This window comes from Pituophis catenifer, unplaced genomic scaffold (assembly GCF_029215685.1).
Source record: "Pituophis catenifer annectens isolate HBS135680 unplaced genomic scaffold, rPitCat1.0.hap2 SCAF_3, whole genome shotgun sequence".
NCBI lineage: Eukaryota > Metazoa > Chordata > Lepidosauria > Squamata > Colubridae > Pituophis > Pituophis catenifer.
The window spans coordinates 75,104,851-75,122,916 of record NW_027256883.1 but is presented as its reverse complement, the minus strand read 5'-3'; the positions used below and the strand labels follow the sequence as shown (position 1 = coordinate 75,122,916).

At 42.2% G+C, this 18,066-nt stretch overlaps 1 protein-coding gene across 1 annotated transcript; it reads left to right on the top strand.

Annotated features, from left to right (window-relative positions):
* Positions 1-1,428: 1,428 nt before the first annotated feature.
* On the top strand, positions 1,429-13,431 carry SERPINB5 (serpin family B member 5). Its single transcript, XM_070942559.1, has 6 exons — positions 1,429-1,596; positions 4,275-4,412; positions 7,668-7,785; positions 10,698-10,840; positions 11,584-11,751; positions 13,015-13,431. Exons 1-6 carry the CDS (start codon positions 1,429-1,431, stop codon positions 13,405-13,407), a joined length of 1,128 nt encoding a protein of 375 aa, XP_070798660.1. The 3' UTR covers positions 13,408-13,431.
* The last annotated feature ends 4,635 nt before the right edge of the window (positions 13,432-18,066 follow it).

Genomic DNA, 18,066 nt, shown 5'->3' with positions numbered 1-18,066 from the left:
TCACGTTGCAGCCTGCTTACTTTCAATTTCGCGTTTTCAGCTAGAGGGAAAAAAATCTGCTCCAGGAATTTACCTCTTTGCAGCTAGCTCTTTGAAGCCCCGCAGCAAGAATTTAAAGTTTTTTTTCCCTCTAGCCATCAGCTGGGACTCCGGAGGCAGCAATAGATTGGGAGTGGGCTGGGTAAGCGAGCGGCGACCGGGCGATCCAACAGAGGCAGAGGGTGAGGGTGAGTGAAGGCATGTGGGGGGGGGGCGAGAGAGGGCTTTGGCGACCCCTGTGAAATGGTCGTTCGACCCCCAAAGGGGTCGCGACCCCCAGGTTGAGAACCGCTGCTTTAAAAGAATAAGACATGAGTTAAGAAAGAATTCCGAGGTAGTGCTTAATAGAGATGACCCTGATTGTTCTTCATCTTATAGTAGCGTGTACTGAGCAAAAGGGTGTAGTAGTGTATAAATAGAGAATTTAGGATTCTCGGAATCTTCTCCTGGTAGGAAGTAATAGGCTAGGTGCTAGGCTTTGCCTATTTTTGTGACATTTTTCTCTCTAAGTAAGTCTCCCTTCTGCTGTATTTATAAAACTGGCTTCAATAATCACCTCCCAGGTCAAATTCCTGCTCTCAGGAATGCTCATACCATCCACAGAACACTTCAATTCCCAACAACAATTCCTCTCACATTTTATGAATTCAACAGTTGTAGATTCTCTGAAAAAAGTGTATGTGTGTGTGTATGTGTACATGTATGTTTATGGCTGCAAGCTAAGAACATACTGTGTTTTCCCGAAATTAAGACCCTGTCTTATATTTTTTTTGAACCCTGAAATAAGCGGTTGGCCTTATTGCCATGCGCTCAAAAGCCCGATTGGGCTTATTATCAGGGGATGTCTTATTTGGGGGGAAACAGGGTATTATATGTATCAGTTGGATGTCTGGTATTGTATTATGATTGTTATAGTGAGGTTTTTACTACTAATTAGTGGGTCTAATGTGAAAAGGCAAAATATTCCCAAACATTTATATTTCTTAGGAAGAAAGTTTTAAATTTCACGGAGGTAAGGGAAACTAATGAACATATATCTGAAAGCCATCGTCTGAAACTTTGATAGATCTGCTTCAGCTTTTAGAACTGTAAGAAAAGAAATTTTGCCAGTTGTGTGGATTCTTCTGCTGTAATGTGATGAGATAATTCAAGAGGTTGGTTCAAAGCTTTTTGACCCAAGACAACTTGAGGGCAGATTGTGTCCACCTTTCTGTACATACCACATGTAGATAGTATTAAATGTCATGATTGCTACTTCAGGTTAAACATCTGTGGCAGTGCCATTCAATGTTTATTTGGCATGTGGGATGTGAGAAAGTAACAATTATTCATACACAAGATTGTTTGGCTGATCAATTATTTTGCCCTTTTGATTTCAGAATCGCAATTATGGATGCTATACAAGCTGCAAATACAGCTTTTTCGGTTGATCTATTCAAAAAACTGTGTGAACTGGACAAAGGTGCTAATTTTATTTTTACTCCACTTTGCATATCAACTTCTCTTGCTCTAGCATATAAAGCAACTAATGGCGACACAGCAGCCCAGATGAAACAGGTAGGATGTTTACTTTTAGCATAACTCTTGCTTATTGTATATGAAAAGTCTATTTTTCTTTTGCTACATAGATGATGATTGATCCTTCCATAAATTCAAATACTGTTACATTCTTCCATTAAATAATATGAATAGAAAAATCTTGGCTTGGTTTAGTAGCAAAGGTTCTTAAATCTAAGGAAGGAAATAAACAGTAAACCTTAAGATGAAACGAAGACAGACAACATTGCCATATATTTGGCATTAAAAAGATGCCAAATTAAAAAGATTAAAAAAGAGATTTACAGAACCTGAAAGGTGTTTTAAATATTTCCAATTGTTTATATTTAATATATCTAACAATCGTTAATTGTTGTTAAACAACAATGAGTCCTTCGGGAGTAGGGCGGTATATAAATTAAATAAAATAAATAATAAATAATAAAATAAATAAAATAAACAATATATAATTGTTTCTTGTTCTCTGCTCCTCTTAGTGTTGCCGCTTGGTAGGGCTGCATTTGTACAATGACATAAAAATGTGTGGGTTGACATTTTGTGGTTTGCTGTGGATGCCACTGTTAGTTTATTTTACCTAAGGCTAAATCTAGAACTAATTTATAACAGTAATATCTTGATACCACAGAGTTGATAAGAAAATATTCAGGAAAGCTACTTGGACCATGTAAAATGACATGTTTAGAAGTAGTTACATTACTTCTACAGTAATATCTTGATACCACAGTAGTAGTTACACTACTTCAACAGTAATATCGTTATACCATAGAGTTGCTAAGAAAATATTCAGGAAAGCTACTTGGACCATGTAAAATGACATGTTTAGAAGTAGTTACATTACTTCTACAGTAATATCTTGATACCACGGTAGTAGTTACACTACTTCAACAGTAATATCGTTATACCATAGAGTTGATAAGAAAATATTCAGGAAAGCTACTTGGAACAGATAAAATGATATGTTTAGAAGTAGTTACACTACTTCAACAGTAATATCTTGATACCACAGAGTTGATAAGAAAATATTAAGGAAAGCTACTTGGACCATGTAAAATGACATGTTTAGAAGTAGTTACACTTTTTAAAAGGGTGGAATATGGAAATAAGTTTGTGGATCTCTTATGTGCATTTTTTGGTTCAAGAAAATGTAGTTCCTCACACTTTCACTTAGGACCCTAGCATTAAATGTTGTTGGATTAATCTAACAGAATAACATACGTAATCACAGAGTTGGAAGGGACCTTGGACGTCTTCTAGTCCAACTCCCTGCTCAAGCAGGAAACCCTATAGCAGTGATGACAAACCTTTTCGGCACTGAGTGCCCAAACCGGAATGCACGTATGTGTGTATGCGCATGTGCTGGAGCCCTGGAAACCTGAAGACCAGGTGGCCGGTGCTCATGTGCACACCGGCCAGCTGGTCTTTGGGTTTCCAGGGCTCTGGCATGCTCAAAGACCAGCTGGCTGGTGGGCATGCGCACACTGGAAACCAGAAGAGCAGCTGGCGACGATGTGCATGCCCTCAGAGAGGGTTCTGTGTGCCACCTCTGGCACGTGTTCCATAGGTTCGCCATCACGGCCCTATACCATTTCAGCCAACTGGTTGTCCAATCTCTTCTTAAAAACCTCCAGTGTTGGAGCATCCACAAGTCATTCCACTGATTAATTGTTGAAACAATTAACCATTAATTGTATAATTATTAATTAAAGCCATCAAAATTTCCATTCTGATTCCCAAGGTGAAACCTATAGTATTTAACAGGCATTAGCTAGTGCATTGCTAATCTCTGCATATGGTAGTGAAGATGAAGTAAATCTATTGAGGTAAACCGAACTGCCTATACATTGATGGAGCTGAAATAATTCAAAGTAATTAAAATTTTGCTATATTGTTGGCCACCACTATACCTCATGTTAAAAGAGGTGAAGCCAGGGATGAAATGTAAAATTTGTTACTACCGGTTCTGTGGGCATGGCTTCATGGGTGTGTGTGTGTAATGTGACTGAGTGGGTGTGGCCAACTTTTTTTTTTTTAATTTTTCAAAGCATTTTTTCTAATGCTTTGAAAAGCCTCTGCCGATCAGGCAACTCAGCTGGGATCGTCAGAGAGGCTTTTTAAAAAATGCTTTTCAAACCATCTCTTCGGCCAAGAGGTTGCAGAAAAAAATGCTTTGAAAAGCCTCTGACGATCCCAGCTGAGCCACACGATCATCAGAGGCTTTTCTTTTTTACTTTTAAAAGCATTTTTTTGTCGGAAGAGGTTGTAGAAAAAATGCTTTTAAAAGTAAAAAAGAAAAGCCTCTGATGATCGTGAGGCTCAGCTGGGCATGGGGGAGGGGTGCTCAGGGATTTTTGCTACCGGTTCTCCGAATCACCCACCACCATCGCTACCGGATCGGACGCTCCAGTCCGAACCGGGAGCATTTCACCCCTGGGTGAAGCCCAGACAGGAAGGAAACAATTATTAGAGACTATTTGTGAGTAATAGTTGCTGGTGAAGGCTTCACTCTTCATGTCCTACTTACATGCTTCTCAGTGGCTTCTCCTTGGTCACAGGAAAAAATAAGATGGACAAAATATCAGATAGAAAAGAACTGTTATGTTTTATTTGATTGTGCTGAAAATATTAGGCAGAAATCTTTACTGAAATCAATATTTAAACTGGTATTTGTTTATTAACAGGGGCTCCATCTAGAAGATGTCAAAGATATTCCATTTGGATTTCAGACAATTACCTCTGATGCTTCCAAACTTAGCTCATTTTATTCATTAAAAATGATTAAGCGGCTTTATGTAGAAAAATCCCTTAACCCTACTGCGGTAAGTTGGAAAGAAATAATAATCATTTCTATCTGGCCCAGCAGGTTGACAGTTATCATCTAAATCCCATATTCCATTACATTATGCTCATAGTTGCTTTACTAAATTTAATTTTTTTAAAAATGTATAGATATTCTCAGTTTATGACTGTAATGGAAACAGCCCATTATTGCTGTAAATTGTGATGATCGTAAGGAGTCATCATGTGACTGATCTGATTTTATGACTTATTTCCAAGTGGTCCATAGCAATAGCACTAAGACTTATATACTGCTTCATAGTGCTTTTACAGCCTTCTCTAAGAGGTTTTACAGAGTCAGCCTATTGCCCCCAACAGTCAGCCTATTGCCCCCAACAATTTTACCTACCTCGGAAGGATGGATGGCTGAGTCAACCTTGAGCCAGTGAGATTTGAATTGCCGAACTGCAGCTAGCAGTCAGCTGAAGTAGCCATGGTAATGATCATGGTCATTAAGTGAATCTGCAGTTGTTAAATGAACACCATGGTCATTAAGCGAACATATTATTCACTGTATAGGACATTTTTATTGAAAACGAGAAGTAAGCAACCTTCCCAGAGGGTTGATAGTTCCAACCAATCTTGCTGACAGCAAAAATGATGCATGAAATTGCAGCCCAAATTAGAATCCCCACAGCAGGGATGTCCAAGTTTGGCAACTTTAAGACTTGTGGACTTCAATTCCCAGAAGTCCCTGGCCAGAATTCTGAGAATTGAAGTCTACAAGTCTTAAATGTTGCTATAAGGATGGACACTCCTGCTTTGCAGGATCTTAATTATAGCGTGTGTCTTTAATAAGAATCATTAAGATTCAGTTGTCATACAATGGGTTGTACCCAGTAGTGCTCTTTGGCTGACAGAAGATGTTAGAAGCTTTAGGCAGCTTCTAATCCAAAAATAGAGGTTTGGGTTGCTGTTGTTGTTGGCAGTTTGATCTTCCATTGAATTCCCTACGACATCCAAAAGAAGAGACTCACTAAAGAATTATTGGGAGAATCCAGGGGGGCTCTGAGAATCTGAAAATTTGATTTTTCTCTCTTTTCTGCTGCCAGAAGTCTGCAAAGAAATTTCCCTTAAGTAATATGAGTTGGAAACAGACCTATACTTTTTAATTCCTTGTTTATTTAATGTTAACTTATGCATTTTCCCTTTCATCTTTATTTTTATATGCTAACTGAAGAATGTTTAAAGTTGAGTTTCATGTATTTGAATCATATGCCACAATAAATATTTATTTGATTTTAATGCTCGGGTGTTATTGAATTTTGAAGCTGTTTATCTTATGTCCAGACATTATTGCTGCAAAGCCACTTTTACTGATGTGAAGATCATACAGGTAGTCTTTGACTTATGACCAAAATTGGGATCAGAATTTCAGTAGCTAAGCAAGGCAGTTGTTAAAAGCTGTGGTGGCGCAGTGGTTAGAATATTGCAGGCTAACTCTGCTGACTGCTAGCAGTTCGATCCTGACTGGGTCAAGGTTGACTCAATTTTCCATCCTTCCGAGGTCAGTAAAATGAGGACCCAGATTGTTGGGAGCAATATGCTGACTTTGTAAACTGCTTAGAGAAGGCTGTAAAGCACTGTGAAGTGGTATATAAATCTAAGTGCTATTGCTAAGTGAGTCTCGCCTGATTTTACTACCAGTTTTTTCCCACTGCAGTTGTTAAGTGAATCATGCAGTTGTTGAGTAAATTGGGCTTTCCCCATTGATTTTGCTAGCTGAAAACCAGCTAGAAAGGTAACAAATGATGACCATGTCATCCGGGATGCTGCATCTGTCATAAATACATGCCAGTTGCCAAGTGATTGAATTTTGATCCCAGGAGCACAGGGATGCTGCAATGGTCGTAAGTGTGAGGATCAGTTATAACTCACTTTTTTTTCAGTGCCATTTTAATTTCAAATGGTAACTGAATGAATGGTTCTAAGTTGAGGACTACTTGTGTATTAATGTTTAATGTATAATTTGGAATTAAAATGATTTATACAGCTTTAAAATAGGGAGCTGCCCTGTGTTGCGTATGATAATGTTGTACAGTGGATTAAAAAATATTCCAGATTTTTTTAACGTTGCTGCCTTAATATTACTTGATTGTGGAAAATCCTAGCCCATTGAAGTTCAATATGGTATAACTGATGTGTTCCAGACAAAGCTATTGAAATCCAATTTCGTTTAATTCATTATGAAAGCAGTGGATGGAGATTTTTTTTTTTTTAATTTGATTTATATGCCGCCCTTCTCCGGAGACTCAGGGCAGCTTACAATGCGTTAAGCAATAGCCTTCATACTTTTGTATATTTATACAAAGTCAGCTTATTGCCCCCACAAACTGGGTCCTCATTTCACCTACCTTAGAAAGGATGGAAGGCTGAGTCAACCTTGAGCCTTGGAGAGATTCGAACCAGCAGAAATTGCAGCCAGCTGTGTTAATAACAGGGTGCGTAGACCACTGTACTATTAAGGCTCAAGATTTGTAAAGGGGACCTTTGCTGTGAAATGCACAAGAGCGAGAGTCATCGATATTTGGGCCTCTTGACATATTTGGCTTTGGCTCATCGAAATACAAAAGCATGAATAATCAATCATATGTTATGAATTGTGCGGGTTTGGCTTAGAGATTGCCAACTGGCCCCAAAACTGCCTAGTGGGCCTGATGGTTTCCAGTCCTCTTGTGCTAGTGCAGAGGTATCAAACTCAAGGCCCGTGGACCAGATCCGGCCCACAGGGTGCTGGCCCACCCTGGAAACAGCGAAGGATCGGCCCGCAGTGCCTCTGCCAGTGAAAACGGAGCTCAGGAGGGCCATGCGTGGGCCTCCTGGGCTCCATTTTCAGCCGCAACGGCCTCCTGCAGGCCTCTACCAGTGAAAACAGAGCTTGGGAGGGCTGTGTGCGGCCCTCCCAGGTTCTGTTTTCACTGGCAGAGGCCTGCAGGAGGCCGTCGTGGCTGAAAATGGAGCTTCAATAAGTGACGTCAAGCTGGCCGTGCCCCAAGTCCCTCACAGTGAAACACAACCCTGATGCAGCTCTCAATGGAATCGAGTTTGACATCCATCTGCTAGCGTGTGTGGAATCCAAGTCAAAGCCCCCCCACCCCCCAATTATCTTTCAAGTTTAAAATTGCCACATGCATGTGTGTCACAATTTTTGTCCTTGGCAGCAACATCCTTGCTTTTCACCTTCATGTTACCAGTGGGGAAAGTTAAGTCTTAACCTGGAGCTTTGTCTCTTTCAGGAATTCATCAATTCTGTCAAAAGGCCCTTCCCATCAGAATTTGAAGTTGTAGATTTTAAAGACAAGCCAGAAGATACCAGGCTGCAGATCAACAAATCTGTTTCTGACCTTACCGATGGCAAGTGCATTCTTTATCAAGAGATCTCTTTTAAGTCATGATTTGGGATGTCCTTGAATCGGGAATTATCCCTTCATTTGCTTATATGACTACTGTGCTAATAATATTACAGTATCAATACACCGATGCTAATAAGTTTGAATATATTTCAGTTTTAAAATGGAAGTCGCTACAGGTAGTCCTTGACTTACTACAGTTCATTTAGTGACCGTTCAAAGTTACAACGGCACTAAAAAAGTGATATGACCATTTTTCACACTTTTGACCGTTGCACCATCCCCATGGTCACATGGTTTACATTCGGATGCTTGACAACTGTTTCATATTTATGACAGTTGCAGTATCCCAGGGAGGGGGGGGAGGGGTTTCATGTGATAATCTTTTGTGACCTTCTGACAAGCAAATTCAATGGGGAAGCCAGATTCACTCAACAACCATGTCCTTGATTTAACAGTGATTCCTTTAACAAATTTGCAAGAAAAGTTTTAAAACGGTGCAAAAGTCATTTAGCACATTTTTCACTTAGCAACATAAATTCTGGGCTCGATGGTGGTTATAAGTTGAGGACTACCTGTATTCCCTGGGAAGTTAGGCTTCTTTAAGGATTACTTTTCATTGGCATTCAATAAATGAACTCCTGTATCAGCAATGTATCAGCCTTTCAAGATTTTTTGGCACTATATCTTACACCATTACATTATTATTTTTGCATGAAGTAGACAAATAGAAAAAAATGTCATACTTCCCCCCCCCCCCAAAGGTATGGAAAAACAGTGCCAAAAATAGATTCTTTCTCACTTCTCCCTAACCAAGGGTCAAAAATCCCCAGTAACTGGTTTTTTCCCCTTCCTATGATATTGCCTTCATCTCTTTCTCAGCCCATTTCTAAAGTCATCATCACCTGTTCTAGTTTTAAAGTTGTCTTTTTCCTCTTCTCCTGAATCAATTTTCTCTCCCAAAGATATAATTTGGTAATGATTTATTGACCATTTGGTTGCTGATGCAATCAACAGTTGTGATCTGCCCAACTCCTATTGGTCACTTTAGGCTTCAGTAAGTCCGACCCCTTCCTTCCCATCCTTGATTCTGTCTTTCATGGGGATTTTGGCTTGGGCTGTACAGAGGCATCTGTCTTTATAATGTCTGACCAGGGCACACCATAATACTCATTGGGTATTCTGCTGGTTTCCTGTAAACATGGCCTTGCATTTGAAAAACCAATATCTTGTGCTATATAGTTCATTTAAACTCAGAAAGAAAGTTGTTTCAGCTGGGTATCGTTCAGTTGTCATGATTGCTTGTAGAACGGATTCCTGCTGCTTCTGCAAATAAGGAGTTTCATTTAGCTAACTTTTTACTATTTTTTATTATTTTGATTTGGGAACCTGTACAAGGACACCACAACTACTACTGACAGGGCAATGCTCAGAAAAACATCTGTAATTTATATGGTGGTTTGTTCAATATGCCATAGATAGTTACGGTATGTCACACCTGTCCTGCCCTGAGTACAGTAGCTTTGCAGCAGCTTCATTAGCTCTTTGGGTGTGACCATATGAACATAAAAAACTCCTTAAGGTAGTGACATGAACAGATAGGTAGAATTAAAACTGCACTCAGTTTTGGTCACCACGATGTAAAAAAGATGTTGAGATTCTAGAAAGAGTGCAGAGAAGAGCAACAAAGATGATTAGGGGACTTGGAGGCTAAAACATATGAAGAACGGTTGCAGGAACTGGGTATGTCTAGTTTAATGAAAAGAAGGACTGGGTAGACATGATAGCAATGTTCCAATATCTCAGGGGCTGCCACAAAGAAGAGGGAGTCAAGCTATTCTCCAAAGCACCCGAGGGTAGGACAAGAAGCAATGGGTGGAAACTAATCAAGGAGAGAAGCAACCTAGAACTAAGGAGAAATTTCCTGACAGTTAGAACAATTAATCAGTGGAACAACTTGCCTCCAGAAGTTGTGAATTCTCCAACACTGTTTTTAAGATGTTGTATAACCATTTGTCTGAAGTGGTGTAGGGTTTTTTGCCCAAGCAGGGGGTTGGACTAGAAGACCTCCAAGGTCCCTTCCAACTCTGTTATTCAAAATTCTAAAAACCATGCAACACCCCCCCCACTCAAAAAAAATAGAAATTAAGAACGCCTGATGAATTCTTTATTGGAGAAAAGTTAGGAAGCCATAATGAAAGACTTCTAATGAGCATCAGGTTTCCAAATGCAAGAACTTTTATGGAGTCAATATGAAAAGTTTTTTGGCTTCTCCGTTTTGCTTATTCTATTAATGGGCTACTCAGTCCCTCCTTTTTGGAGAGAAGACCCAACTTCCATCTGCCATTTGTTTGGCAATGGCTAGAAATGACGTCAAGTGTTGTAATCTGGCCGTATAGAAATTAGCTCTCATGCCTACAACGCATGATTTTAGATTTGCACAGAAAGCAAATTGAGGTTTCCACTGTTCAGCTGTTGACATTGTTGGGTCAATTGTATGACAGAGATTTGATTTGCTTCTTACGTATTATGTGTCCACAGGAGAGCAGATTGTACGAAAACATTGGGTGGATTATTTGTTTATGCTAAATAATTTAATTTTTCATAGACTGGTATCCTTAGTTTTACTGGACTAAATGTTCAATCTTTGCTATCCAGGCTGGATGGAGGAAGTGCCAGTCCAATACAATTGAGCAACATCAGATGGACAAGACATCCTTAAGGACCAAATCTTTTTCTGAAAGCAAAAAACTGAGATAGTAGTATTGCTAAATTGCTAAATGCCTCTTCTAGAATCTAAACTCTTCTGGAGAGGCAGCATCTTGAATTGCCTTTTCCTAGAAACTTTGGCTGTTCTTTCCCTGTACAATCTGTGGTTGTACCTCTAATGAAATATTCTTGCCCTTGTATCTGCAGGTAAAATGGAAAACATTTTAATTGAGGAGAGTGTCAATGATGAGACCAAGATAATCCTGTTAAATGCAGCCTATTTTATAACAAACTGGATGAAGAAGTTTCCAGAGGCACAAACCAAGGAATGCCCATTCAGAATAAGCAAGGTATAAGAAGAATATATTACATGCTACAAAAAAGCTTGCTGAGTTTTAAACTAGCATTTACTTCAATTAACGAAATCCTAAATCAGCTCTAATGAGTGATTTTATAGCTAATGACCCAAATTATCGATGTGTCATAATGATTCATTTATGGTCTATCCCAGTGGTGGAATTCAAATTTTTTTACTACTGGTTCTGTGAGCGTGGTGTGGCTTGGTGGGTGTGGCTTGGTGGGCGTGGCAGGGGAAGGATACTGCAAAATCTCCATTCCCACCCCACTCTGGGGCCAGCCAGAGGTGGTATTCGCCAAACTCCTCAACTACTCCGAACTACTCAAAATTTCTACTATCGGTTCTCCAGAATCTGTCAGAACCTGCTGAATTTCACCCCTGGTCTATCCCTCAAAAAACCCCATATGACACGTTTAGAAGACATCAGAATAATATTCTCATGTGTATGTTTATAAAGAAGCAAATATAATGTTGTTAATCACACAGAATACACTTCTTAAAAAAACTCTATTTATTTTTAAAAATCCAGTCGAAGGACTGCGTTTTTTCAAAATATTAACTTTTATTTTACAGTATACATATTTGTACACAACTGTAATAATTTAACAATGTAACATTTGAGTTCTATTCTCAGTTTATATTTTCAATTTATGAAGACAAATAGACACATAATCAGGAATTTTGACCACAACTGGTATTTAAGTAAACTTTCAATTTCTGTTTTTTCCTTACTAGACAGAAACCAAACCTGTGCAGATGATGAACTTGGAAGCTACATTATGCTTGGGCTACATAAATGATTTAAAAACCAAGATTCTGGAACTCCCATGTCATAATAAACATATAAGCATGCTTATCTTACTACCTAAAGATCTAGAGGATGATACAACTGGATTGGAACAGGTAGAAATAAATATTTGGATAAATTTCAAAGTACTTTTTGGAAAGCTGCATATCAATCACCCTCTTTCTTGAATGTTTCAATATAGTCTGATTAGAAAGAAGTGAAAAATAGACATTTCCTAATGTGTCTTGTAGCCATTTGTTTAATTCATTGAATGTAGCAGGACCTTAGCGTTTGGATCCAATATTAATAAAAAGAAGCTGGACTGGACGATTCATTAGCTCAAATCACAACAGCTAGTAGCATTCCAGGAGTGATATTGCAATTGCATTAATTGTCCTCAGTCCTCAGGCAAAACATAATGCCACAGTAAATTAAAAAATGACAACAATTGCATGGATTAATGAACTCAAATTAACTTTGATTTAATATTAAATAATCTCCATTTATGATCAGTGGTTTGCCAGCTGCTGGACAAATTTCACTGTGTATGACTGATGGGCAATAATACAATATAATACCATACCATGCAATACAACACTATTACGTTACCATACCATGCCATGCCATGCCATGCCATGCCATGCCATGCCATGCCATACCATACCATACCATACCATACCATACCATACCATACCATACCATACCATACCATACCATACCACACTATACACCATACACCATACACCATACACCATACACCAGTGATGGCTAACCTTTTTGCCATCGTGTGCCAAAAACAGGGGGACCGTGGAGGGGGGGGTTGTGCATGTGCATGCCCACATCCATAATTCTATGCGCCCCACCCCTGCGCATGCGCTCGTGACCCTGCCTGTGTTTGCCCTGCTTTTGGCATTTGATTGCACAGTGGGCCTGGTTGGCCTATTTTTTGCTCTCCCCAGGCTCCAGAGACTCTCTAGGAACCTGGGGAGGCTGAAAACGGCCTTCCCCAACCCCCCCAGACACCCTCTGGAGGCTGGAAAAGGCCCGTTTTTTGCTCTCCCTAGGCTCCAGAGCCTCTCTAGGAGCCTGAGGAGAGTGAAAAATGGGCCTTCTCCACCCCCCAGGCCCTCCGGAGGCAGGAAACAGCCTGTTTCCCTACTTCCGGTGGGCCCAGAAGGCCTGAAAATCAGCTGGAGCTGAGCTCATGTGCCCACCGATATGGTTCTGCGTGCCACTTGTGGCACACATGCCATAGGTTCGCCATCACGGCCATACACCCTACATCATGCATCATACACCAACACCATACCATACCATACCATAGTATCCAATCAGAGCTGATCCAATCTATTCACCTACTATTTTTCTTATTTCTATAGCTTGAGAATGAGATCACCCCGGAGAAGCTGGTACAGTGGACCAATCCTAGTGTGATGGCAAACAGTAGAGTTAATGTGTTCCTCCCCAAATTCAAAGTGGAAAGTGAATATGACTTCAAACCCATTTTAGAAAGCCTTGGTATGACTCACATGTTTGATGAGAATGCATCAGATTTCTCTGAAATGTCAGAGTCGAAAGGCATTGTTCTTTCCAAGATCATTCACAAAGTCTCCCTGGAAGTAAGTGAAGAAGGAGGAGAGTCTCGAGATGTTCCTGGATACCGGATCCTACAACACAAAGATGAATTTAATGCGGATCATCCTTTTCTTTTCTTCTTTAAACACAACAAAAGTCGCAGTATTGTATTTGCTGGTAGATTCTGTTCTCCTTAAAACAGAACTGCCTATAAAAAAACCTGTTATCAATATTTTCTGGGTATGAAATATTCAAAGGTAAACTACGCAGTTTCTCTTGTTAATTGAATTGAATAATTTCCTGTTAAAGTGAATTTACAGAGGAGTGGCCATATCAGTTAGTTGTAGCAAAAATAATTATAGGGACACCTAAAAGACTAAAATAATTCGTTATGGCATATCTTCTAGTGAACCATAGTTGAATTTATCAGCTAGATATTATACACCAAAGTTGGGAAGACGGTTTCTTGTACATATGAAATAAACTCAGAACAAATTCAGCCAAATGTATCTTTGATAGGTAGCAATAAAACAATATGCAAAGTTGTGATGTCTCCAGAATACTGCAGTTTGTTTTATGCTCATTGGCAATATTGAATTTCAACTTTACTGAACTGTCTAGCTAGGGAAGAGCTCGTATGACTTTCTTCAGATCTTAAAAAATCCTGAATTAGTTAAATCATTAATTTGTCACTGGAATATCAGAAATTTTATATCTGTAGTGAGCTTCATTACATTAATCAATTAATATGGATTATTTTCTTAAATATGTTTAACAAATATTTTCTTTTGGTTTTTTTATATTAATTTTGGGCAGTTATTAACTTAGATTACCTTCATTTGTTCCAAATAAAGCATTGCAAAAACCTGTATTTTCTCATTGCTGATGTTTAAAATGAAAAACAAAACTGCACCTCTTGCATCATTTGAAATCTGACTTCATATATCAGTGATAATATACATTAATTAATGCTGTTACTTAATGCTGTTCTTTGTTATATGGGAAGCATACACTATTTTAGACCTGAACAATGGAATGAGTTTCAATTCAAGGTTTGGAATTGTTGATGACTGTTTACAATTTTATGTCTCTTCTATGTTAAAAGTTTTGAAATAGATGCTGATGTCAATGTTCCAAGTAATGTACCCATAGAAAGGAGAACTCTGAGGCAGGCAAGTTCCTCAAAGAACAGTTTATTGGAAACATCATATTGGCACAACTGGTGAAAGCCGACTCTAAAGTTCCAACGGCTTTCACCTAATTAAAAAGTAAACATTTCCCCTTTTTCCCAATCACCGGTCATGCTGTCCAATCCAGTTGCTGGCTGGTTGCTTGGTTATTTCACTCCTCCTCTGGCCAGCCACCTACCCGTGAGAATGTCCTTGGTTCCCACAAGAAAACGTTATTGTTGTTATGTCCTTATAAGGACATCCGCCCTGATTGGCTGCTAGCAATCGGGCGGGAGATTTGAATCCCTGTCAAGGGGCGGTGCGTCTGCCGGGAGCGAATATAAGGAGAGCTCCGGCAGCGCGCCAGCAGTCTTGTCTTGCTACTTTTGTAACCAATAAAGTTATTAAATGTATCGAGCTGGTCACGTCTTCTGTTCCTGCGCCTGATCTAACACTGGCGACGAAGGACTAGAGAAGAGAACCTGAGAAAGACTCAAGGCACGATCGCCACCGAGCTGAAGTCACTACCACACAGCGACTCTCAGAATGGCAACTCCGCAAGCCCCGATGACCGCGCTGAACCCATTCGACCCATCCAGAGAGAAATGGAGGTCGTACATGGTCCGGTTCCAGCAGTTCCTGCGAGGTAATGGCTACCAGAACCTCGACGATGAGCGGAAAAGAGCCCTCTTCCTGGCTCATTGCGGAGCGGACGTCCTAGAGATGGCGATTGACCTCGTGGCACCCAGGGACATTGAGGAGATGTCCTGGAACGACCTGCAGGAAGTCCTACAGGAGCACTACGCACCTTCAGGCACCCCCATCGCAAACAGGTTCACCTTCCAGCAAAGAAACCAGCGGGAAGGTGAATCCATCAAGGAATTCGTGGCAGCGCTTCGCCAAATCGCTGCCAACTGTGAATTCGACAACGTGGAGAATGCCATCCGAGACCGCGTTGTGTTTGGAATGCGAGACGTGGGACTGCAGAAGAAGTTCCTCAGCCGGAAGAGGATCCCACTCAAAGACGTCCTCGACGAAGCAACAGCGGCTGAAACATCCGAGAAGGCAGCCGCCGCAATGGTGAAAGCCAGAGGGATCCACAAGATCCACAAGTCGGGCCTGACCTCATCAGACGAGGCAACCACGCAATCCGAGTCTGATGAGGAAATGGCCGTCTACAAGGTTTCCCGCCCCCCCAGGCGGGAAAACCCACAGCATGGCGACCGGGGAGAACGATGCGGCAGCTGCAGAGGCGACCACCCCAGGGCAACCTGCAAATGGAGGGACGCGACCTGCCGTCGATGCCTGAAGAGGGGGCACATCGCCGAGGCCTGCAGAGCAACAGATCCAGCCCCGGAACCGCCCAGACCTCGCTTCCGCGAAAATCGCAAGGACAACCAGAGGACATCCAAACGGTCCTCGAACCAGTCCCGGCGCGGGGAGGAGGAATATCCCCGCAACAGAACGGTGCACCAGACCACCATCGCTCACACAAGCGACGAGGGAACCACCAAGTTCCACGTGACGCTGCTGGCAGAGGGGTCACCGTGCAAGATGGAGGTAGACTCCGGATCCGCCTACTCCATCATGGACTGGCAGCACCTACAGCAGCTGAAGCCCTCATACAAAAAGACCCAGCTGAAAACCCCGAAGGCGAGGCTTGTGGACTTCAATGGAAACCCCGTCGAAATCCTGGGCAGAGCCACCATCCACGTGAAGTACAACGACTTCAACGGAAAGCTGCCCATCACCATCGTGGAGCACAGCCGACCGAACCTGTTAGGCGTGGAGTGGTTTAAGCCGCTAGGACTTTCAATCCAGGGTATCCACGAGATCCACAGGGACGAACTCGACACCATCATCGAAGAGTTCAAGGAAGTCTTCGATGGTAAACTGGGGAAATTTGTGGGGAGGCCAATTTCTTTTAATCTGGACAAGGGAATCACCCCAATTAGGCTTAAGCCCCGCCGAGTTCCGTTTGCCCTGCGGCCTAAAGTAGATGAACAGCTGGATAAGCTGATCGCCCAGGGCGTCTTGGAACCGATCGATCATGCTTCATGGGAAACTCCCATTTTTTTTTTTATTTTTTTTTTAATTTGATTTATATGCCGCCCTTCTCCGGAGACTCAGGGCGGCTTACAATGCTTTAAGCAATAGCCTTCATTCTTTTGTATATTTTATACAAAGTCAGCTTATTGCCCCCACAAACTGGGTCCTCATTTCACCTACCTTAGAAAGGATGGAAGGCTGAGTCAACCTTGAGCCTTGGAGAGATTCGAACCAGCAGAAATTGCAGGCAGCTGTGTTAATAACAGGGTTGACCCCACTGAAGCATGATGGGTCTGTGCGCATCTGCGCCGACTACCGTTGTACCATCAACAAGGCGTTGGCACAGAGCGCTTACCCAGTCCCAGTGGTGCAACACCTGCTGCATTCCCTGGGATCTGGATCAATTTTCACGAAACTGGACCTGGCCCAGGCTTACCAGCAACTGCCAGTGGATGAAAAAACGGCGGAGGCCCAAACAATTGTCACGCACAGGGGGGCATGCTGCCCCCGGCATCTTCCAATCTATGATGGAACGCCTTCTCCAAGGCGTTCCAGGGGTGGTGCCTTACTTCGACGATGTGCTCATCTCCGGTGACTCAAGAGCTCAACTCCTTGAAAGGCTCAGGCTTGTCCTGCAGCGGTTCAAGGCCAAGGGCTTGAGGGTCAGGCGTGATAAGTGCATCATAGGAGTACAGGAAGTCGAGTTCCTGGGCTACCTCATTGATAGCACAGGCATCCACCCCACCAAATCAAAAGTGGAAGCAATCCATGAAGCTCCAAGTCCAAAAAACAAAACGGAGCTTCAGGCTTTCCTTGGGTTGCTCAACTTCTATGCCATTTTCTTAAAGCAGAAAGCCACAGTTGCTGAGCCACTCCACCGCCTGCTGGGGAAATCGGCTGCCTGGAAGTGGGGCCAGGAAGAGGAAGCAGCGTTCCGGGCCATCAAGGGACTATTGACATCCAAAAGCGTCCTCATTCAATACAGTGAGACGCTGCCCATCAAGCTGACCTGTGATGCGTCGCCATATGGGGTGGGGGCAGTCCTCAGCCACGAACTGCCCAACGGCACGGAAGCCCCCATCGCCTATTTCTCAAAGACCATGTCCGGCGCAGAACGGAACTACAGTCAGCTGGACAAAGAAGCCCTGGCCATCGTGGCTGGAGTGAAGCGCTTCCACGAATACCTCTACGGAAGACGCTTCACCATAGTCACCGACCACAAGCCACTCCTGGGACTCCTCGCAGGCGACCAACCCACCCCGACCTTCATGTCGCCACGGATGACAAGATGGGCCATCTTCCTAGCCGGCTACTCCTACCGGCTCGTGCACCAGCCAGGCACAGCCATAGGAAACGCCGACGCGCTCAGCAGATGCCCATCGAAAAATCCAGTAGAAGACCCAGCCCCCACGCTCCACTTGTTCCATATTGATGACGACGCCAGCTGTCCGGTGTCATCCGCAGATGTGGCCGTTCACACACAAAAGGACCCCACACTCCGTCAAGTGAAGTCCTGGATCCTCAGAGGGTGGCCATCGGAAAAGCCAGAGGAGAAGTTCAGCCCATTCACCAGGAAACAGAAGGAGCTGTCCACCATAAAGGGCTGTCTGCTATGGGGAGACAGAGTGCTGATCCCAA